Source organism: Dryobates pubescens, unplaced genomic scaffold (genome assembly GCF_014839835.1).
Source record: "Dryobates pubescens isolate bDryPub1 unplaced genomic scaffold, bDryPub1.pri scaffold_91_arrow_ctg1, whole genome shotgun sequence".
NCBI lineage: Eukaryota > Metazoa > Chordata > Aves > Piciformes > Picidae > Dryobates > Dryobates pubescens.
In genome coordinates this window covers 27,899-34,708 of record NW_026530809.1, presented here as the reverse complement: position 1 = coordinate 34,708, position 6,810 = coordinate 27,899, and the positions used below count along the sequence as shown (strand labels likewise).

The 6,810-nt window shown below is 70.8% G+C and overlaps 1 protein-coding gene across 1 annotated transcript; it reads left to right on the top strand.

Moving 5' to 3' along the window:
* Positions 1-1,196: 1,196 nt before the first annotated feature.
* On the top strand, positions 1,197-2,363 carry LOC128899868 (proline-rich protein HaeIII subfamily 1-like). Its single transcript, XM_054179580.1, has one exon. The coding sequence runs from the start codon at positions 1,197-1,199 to the stop codon at positions 2,361-2,363; it is 1,167 nt and encodes a 388-aa protein (XP_054035555.1).
* Positions 2,364-6,810: the final 4,447 nt, after the last annotated feature.

Here is a 6,810-nt window from a genome sequence, read left to right as displayed (position 1 = left end):
GGATCCAGCCAGGGGCACCTGGGCAGGCTGCAGAGCTGGGCCCAGGACAAGCTCCTGAGGGTCCCCAAGGCCAAGGGCAAGGTCCTGCAGCTGGCTCAGGCACTGCTAGAGGCTGGGCAGGGGCTGGCTGCAGAGCAGCCCTGGAGGAGAGGCCTTGGGGGTGCTGGGGGGGAGGAGGAGCTCAGCCTGAGCCCCCCCAGGCAGCACTGGCAGCCCAGAGCCAAGCAGAGCCTGGGCTGCAGCAGCAGAAGTGTGGCCAGAGGGGAGGGAAGGAGACTCTGCCCCTCTGCCCCACGCTGCTGGGAGCACAGCTGCAGCTCTGGGGCCAGCTCTGCAGCCTCTGCTGCAGGAAGGGGCTGGGAGGGGGCCAGGGCAGGGCCAGGAGCAGGAGCAGAGGGCTGGAGCTGCCCTGCTGGGAGCACAGCCTGGGGGGGTTGGGGTTGTGCAGGCTGGGGAGGAGAAGGCTCCAGGGAGAGCTTCTGGTGGCCTCCCAGGGGCTGCAGGAGAGCTGGGGAGGGACTTGGGAGGGGGTCAGGGAGGGAGAGGACTTGGGGAGGATGGATCCAAGCTGGAGGAGAGGAGATTCAGCTTGGCTGTGAGGAAGAAGTTGTTGCCCAGGAGGGTGCTGAGAGCCTGGCACAGGCTGCACAGGGAGGTGCTGAGAGCCTCAGCCCTGGAGGTGCTCAGGGCCAGGCTGGAGCTGGCTGTGAGCAACCTGCCCTGGGCTGAGCTGTCCCTGCCCCTGGCCAGGGGGCTTGGAGCTGGCTGAGCCCTGGGGTCCCTTCCAGGGGGGCTTGGAGCTGGCTGAGCCCTGGGGTCCCTTCCAGGGGGGGTTGGAGCTGGCTGAGCCCTGGGGTCCCTTCCAGGGGGGGCTTGGAGCTGGCTGAGCCCTGGGGTCCCTTCCAGGGGGGGCTTGGAGCTGGCTGAGCCCTGGGGTCCCTCCCAGGGGGGGCTTGGAACTGGCTGAGCCCTGGGGTCCCTCCCAGCCCTGGCAGCTCTGAGGTTCAGCTCAGCAGGGTGAGGGGAGGTGGAGAGGGGCAAAGCAAAAACCCTTCCTGAGCAGCTCAGCACATTTGGGTTGCTCCTAAGGCAGAATGACCCCAAGGCAGCAGCGGAGCCTAACCCCCCCCCCCCCCCGAGCCCCCTAGAGCCCCCCAGAGCCCCCCCGGGGCTTGCCCCCTCCCGGGAGGAGCAGGATGGATCCCAGAGCCCGGCAGCAGCTGCAGCCGAGCGGGGCCCATGCCCAGCGCCCGGGCAGCAGAGCAGAGCCCCAGGACCTTCCTCCCCGCCACAGCCACCTCGCACTCAGCTTCCTCCTCCTCCTCCTCCTCCTCCCTGCCGAAGCCTGCTGCAAGTTTCTGCCCCCTGACAGCCGCAGCGCTGCTCGCAGAGCGCCCCCCGAGCACAGCCCCCTCCGGACCCCCCCCCCCCAGACCAACCTCCCCCCGGGGGCCACCTTCGGACCGCTCCGAAACTGCTTCAGCTCCGCCTGGGCCTCTCCCCCGAGGGGCTCAGAGCGACCCAGCCCCCACCGAGGGGTTCAGAGCGACCCAGCCCCCACCGAGGGGCTCAGAGCGACCCAGCCCGACCCCCACCGAGGGGCTCCCCCGGGGCGACCCCCACCGAGGGGTTCAGAGCGACCCAGCCCCCACCGAGGGGCTCAGAGCGACCCAGCCCCCACCGAGGGGTTCAGAGCGACCCAGCCCGGCCCCCACCGAGGGGCTCAGAGCGACCCAGCCCGGCCCCCACCGAGGGGCTCAGAGCGACCCGGCCCCCACCGAGGGGCTCCCCCGGGGCGACCCCCACCGAGGGGTTCAGAGCGACCCGGCCCCCACCGAGGGGCTCCCCCGACCCGGCCCCCACCGAGGGGATCGCCCGGCCCGGCCCCCACCGAGGGGATCGCCCGGCCCGGCCCCTACCGAGGGGCTCAGAGCGACCCAGCCCGGCCCCCACCGAGGGGCTCCCCCGGGGCGACCCCCACCGAGGGGCTCAGAGCAACCCAGCCCCCACCGAGGGGCTCCCCCGGCCCCCACCGAGGGGCCCAGAGCGACCCAGCCCGGCCCCCACCGAGGGGCTCCCCCGACCCAGCCCCCACCGAGGGGCTCCCCCGACCCCCACCGAGGGGCTCAGAGCGACCCAGCCCCCACCGAGGGGCTCCCCCGACCCGGCCCCCACCGAGGGGATCGCCCGACCCGGCCCCCACCGAGGGGCTCCCCCGACCCGGCCCCCACCGAGGGGATCGCCCGGCCCGGCCCGACCCAGCCCCCACCGAGGGGCTCAGAGCGACCCAGGCCGGCCCCCACCGAGGGGCTCCCCCGGGGCGACCCCCACCGAGGGGCTCAGAGCAACCCAGCCCCCACTGAAGGGCTCCCCCGACCCCTCCGCCCCTCTCCCTCCCTCCCTCCCTCTCTCTCCCTCCCTCCCTCTCCCTGCCCTCCGCCGAGCGCTGCCTCCCCCCGCGGCCCTCAGCACCACCCCCTCGGCCCCCGCCCCGCCCCGCGGCCCCGCCCGGCCGCCGCTCACCCGGGTTGGCCGCGGTAGCCGCCATGGCCGCTGCGGGACCGGCAGCCTCCCCCCCCCGCTCCCCGCTCGCCGCCGCTGCCAAGATGGCGGCGCAGGAAAACCCTCAGCGCTGCGGCGCAGCCCAACCCGCCGCCCAAGGGGCGGGGCGGCGGCCGGGCGCCGCGCTCCTATTGGTCGAGACCGGGGGGGCGGGGGGCGGAGCCGGCGCAGGCAGCAGGGTTGGATGCGCGCGGCAGGGCCCCGCCCCGGAGCGCGGAGGGGGCGTGGCTACGGGGCGAGGCGGGGCTGCCGAGTGGGCGTGGCTCCCGCAGGGGGCGGAGGCGTGACGCGCGGGAAGGGGCGGGGCGGAGGCGTGACGAGGGGGCGTGGCCGGAGGGGAGGAGTTGGCTGGGATCGGGCTCAGGGCTGCGACGGAGCTGGGAGAGGAGCCGGGGTCAGGGCTGGGATAGGAGCCGGGGTCAGGGCTGGGATAGGAGCCGGGGTCAGGGCTGGGATGGGAGCCGGGGTCAGGGCTGGGATGGGAGCCGGGGTCGGGGCTGGGACTGGGATGGAGCTGGGACAGGAGCCGGGATCAGGGCTGGGATAGGAGCCGGGATCGGGGCTGGGATAGGAGCCGGGGTCAGGGCTGGGATGGGAGCCGGGATCGGGGCTGGGATAGGAGCCGGGGTCAGGGCTGGGATGGGAGCCGGGATCAGGGCTGGGACAGGAGCCGGGGTCAGGGCTGGGATAGGAGCCGGGGTCAGGGCTGGGATGGGAGCCGGGGTCAGGGCTGGGATAGGAGCCGGGGTCAGGGCTGGGATAGGAGCCGGGATCAGGGCTGGGATGGGAGCCGGGGTCAGGGCTGGGATGGGAGCCGGGGTCAGGGCTGGGACGGGAGCCGGGATCGGGGCTGGGATGGGAGCCGGGATCGGGGCTGGGATAGGAGCCGGGGTCAGGGCTGGGATGGGAGCCGGGATCAGGGCTGGGATAGGAGCCGGGATCGGGGCTGGGACAGGAGCCGGGATCAGGGCTGGGATAGGAGCTGGGATCAGGGCTGGGACTGGGATGGAGCTGGGACAGGAGCCGGGGTCAGGGCTGGGATAGGAGCCGGGATCAGGGCTGAGGCTGGGATGGAGCTGGGAGAGGAGCTGGGATCAGGGCTGGGACTGGGATGGAGCTGGGATCAGGGCTGGGACTGGGATGGAGCTGGGACAGGAGCTGGGATCAGGGCTGGGATAGGAGCCGGGATCAGGGCTGGGATAGGAGCCGGGGTCAGGGCTGGGATAGGAGCCGGGGTCAGGGCTGGGACAGGAGCCGGGATCAGGGCTGGGATAGGAGCCGGGATCGGGGCTGGGAGAGGAGCCGGGATCGGGGCTGGGATGGGAGCCGGGGTCAGGGCTGGGATAGGAGCCGGGGTCAGGGCTGGGATAGGAGCCGGGATCGGGGCTGGGATAGGAGCCGGGGTCAGGGCTGAGGCTGGGATGGAGCTGGGAGAGGAGCTGGGATCAGGGCTGGGATAGGAGCTGGGATCAGGGCTGGGACTGGGATGGAGCTGGGAGAGGAGCTGGGATCAGGGCTGGGACTGGGATGGAGCTGGGAGAGGAGCTGGGATCAGGGCTGGGATAGGAGCTGGGATCAGGGCTGGGACTGGGATGGAGCTGGGAGAGGAGCTGGGATCAGGGCTGGGACTGGGATGGAGCTGGGACAGGAGCTGGGATCAGGGCTGAGACAGGAGCCGGGATCGGGGCTGGGACAGGAGCCGGGATCAGGGCTGAGGCTGGGACAGGAGCTGGGAGAGGAGCTGGGATCAGGGCTGGGATAGGAGCTGGGATCGGGGCTGGGATAGGAGCCGGGGTCAGGGCTGGGACAGGAGCTGGGATCAGGGCTGGGACAGGAGCTGGGATCAGGGCTGAGGCTGGGATGGAGCTGGGAGAGGAGCTGGGATCAGGGCTGGGATAGGAGCTGGGATCAGGGCTGGGACTGGGATGGAGCTGGGACAGGAGCTGGGATCAGGGCTGGGACTGGGATAGGAGCTGGGATCAGGGCTGAGACTGGGATAGGAGCTGGGAGAGGAGCTGGGATCAGGGCTGGGACTGGGATGTAGCTGGGACAGGAGCCGGGATCAGGGCTGGGATAGGAGCTGGGATCAGGGCTGGGACTGGGATAGGAGCTGGGATCAGGGCTGGGACTGGGATGGAGCTGGGACAGGAGCTGGGATCAAGGCTGGGACTGGGATAGGAGCTGGGATCAGGGCTGGGACTGGGATAGGAGCTGGGATCAGAGCTGGGACTGGGATGGAGCTGGGACAGGAGCTGGGATCAGGGCTGAGACAGGAGCTGGGATCAGAGCTGGGACTGGGATGGAGCTGGGATCAGAGCTGGGACTGGGATGGAGCTGGGACAGGAGCTGGGATCAGGGCTGAGACAGGAACCAGGATCAGGGCTGGGACTGGGATGGAGCTGGGACAGGAGCTGGGATCAGGGTTGGGACTGGAATGCAGTTGGGATAGGAGCTGGGATCAAGGTTGAAACTGGGATAAGGTTTGGGTGGAGGCTGGGAATGAGGTTGGGATTGGGACTGGGATGAAAGTTGGGACTGGGCTGGAGGTGGATTGGGACTGGGATCAGGATTGAGCCTGGGAAGAGGTTGGGACTGGGCTGGAGGCTGAAGCAGGGGCTGGGAGTGGGGATCCAGAATGGGGATGGAGCTTGGGCCAGGCCTGGGCCAGCCCCAGCAGAGCCTCAACTGCTGCTGCTGGCAGGGCACAGCTGCCCCCTGGGCACCCCTGGCTCCCTGTGGGAGCACCCTGGGGTCCCACCCCCTGCTCCCCCAGGCCCTGGCAGTGCCCCAACCCTCAGCCTCTGCCCCCACCAAGCCACCCTGGGGGCAGCTGGGGGGTGCCAGAGCTGCCCCAGCCCAGGCTGCTCTGCCCCCAGTGATTTCCCCTCCTGGGGGAGGCAAATCCCCCCCAGCCCCCAGGGCAGGCAGAGCAACAACTCCTCCTGCAAGGGCTCTGCTGCAAGGCCCCCAGGGGGCTCCAGCCCCCAAAGCTTTGCTGTCCCAGAGGGGGTTCTGCCCCTTCCTCAGCCCCAGGGGGCTCCAGCCCCCAAAGCTTTGCTGTCCCAGAGGGTTTTGCCCCTTCCTCAGCACCCAGGGGGCTCCAGCCCCCAAAGCTTTGCTGTCCCAGAGGGGGTTCTGCCCCTTCCTCAGCCCCAGGGGGCTCCAGCCCCCAAAGCTTTGCTGTCCCAGAGGGGGTTCTGCCCCTTCCTCAGCCCCAGGGGGCTCCAGCCCCCAAAGCTTTGCTGTCCCAGAGGGGGTTCTGCCCCTTCCTCAGTCCCAGGGGGCTCCAGCCCCCAAAGCTTTGCTGTCCCAGAGGGGGTTCTGCCCCTTCCTCAGCCCCAGGGGGCTCCAGCCCCCAAAGCTTTGCTGTCCCAGAGGGGGGTTTGCCCCTTCCTCAGCCCCCCCCAGGCCAGGGCCCAGCTCTGCAGCACCTCCCAGGGGGAGCAGGACCAAACCCCTGCTGTGTTTTGGGGGCAGCTCCTCCCTGCTGCTCCCCCTGGGCCCTGCAGGAGCCATGGAGGGACCCCTGGAGCCTTCTCCTCAGCCCAGCCCAGGCCCCAGGGGGGGCTGGAAAGAGCTGGGGAGAATTTAATCCCCCTGGGAGCCTCTGAAAGGCAACACCAGAACCTTGCTGAAGTATTGATGAAGGCCCAAGGGGTGGTGAGAGCAGAGCCCCACAGGGCAGGGGCAGAGGCAGGCAGCAGGGCACAGCCTCCCCCTGTCCATCTGTCTGTCCACAGGCAGGTAAGGAACTGCCCTGGGGTGCAGCCAAGGCCTGGGGAAGGCTGCCCAGGGGCTGTGGGGCCAAGGAGCCACCAAGGGCTCTCCCCCAGCCCCCCAGAGCTGCTCCTTCCCCACCTTGGCTTCCTCTCTCCCCTCCTGGCTCCTTGGGTTGGGTTGGAGGGGCCCCAAGGTCCTTCCCAAGCTGCTCCTTCCTCTTCCCCTCCAACTGCTGGGGGAGGCTCAGCCAAAGGCCTCTTGGGGTGGGGAGGGGACTGGGGGCTCCTGGGGAGGGAAAAGAACTTCCCAGGGTGGCCCTGGCCACAGCAGGGGGGGGCTGGAGTGGTCCTCAGGCTCCCTCCCAGCCCAGCCTGGGACCCCTCAGGCTCCCTCCCAGCCCAACCTGGGACCCCCCAGGCTCCCTCCCAGCCCAACCTGGGACCCCCCAGGCTCCCTCCCAGCCCAACCTGGGACCCCCCAGGCTCCCTCCCAGCCCAACCTGGGACCCCCCAGGCTCCCTCCCAGCCC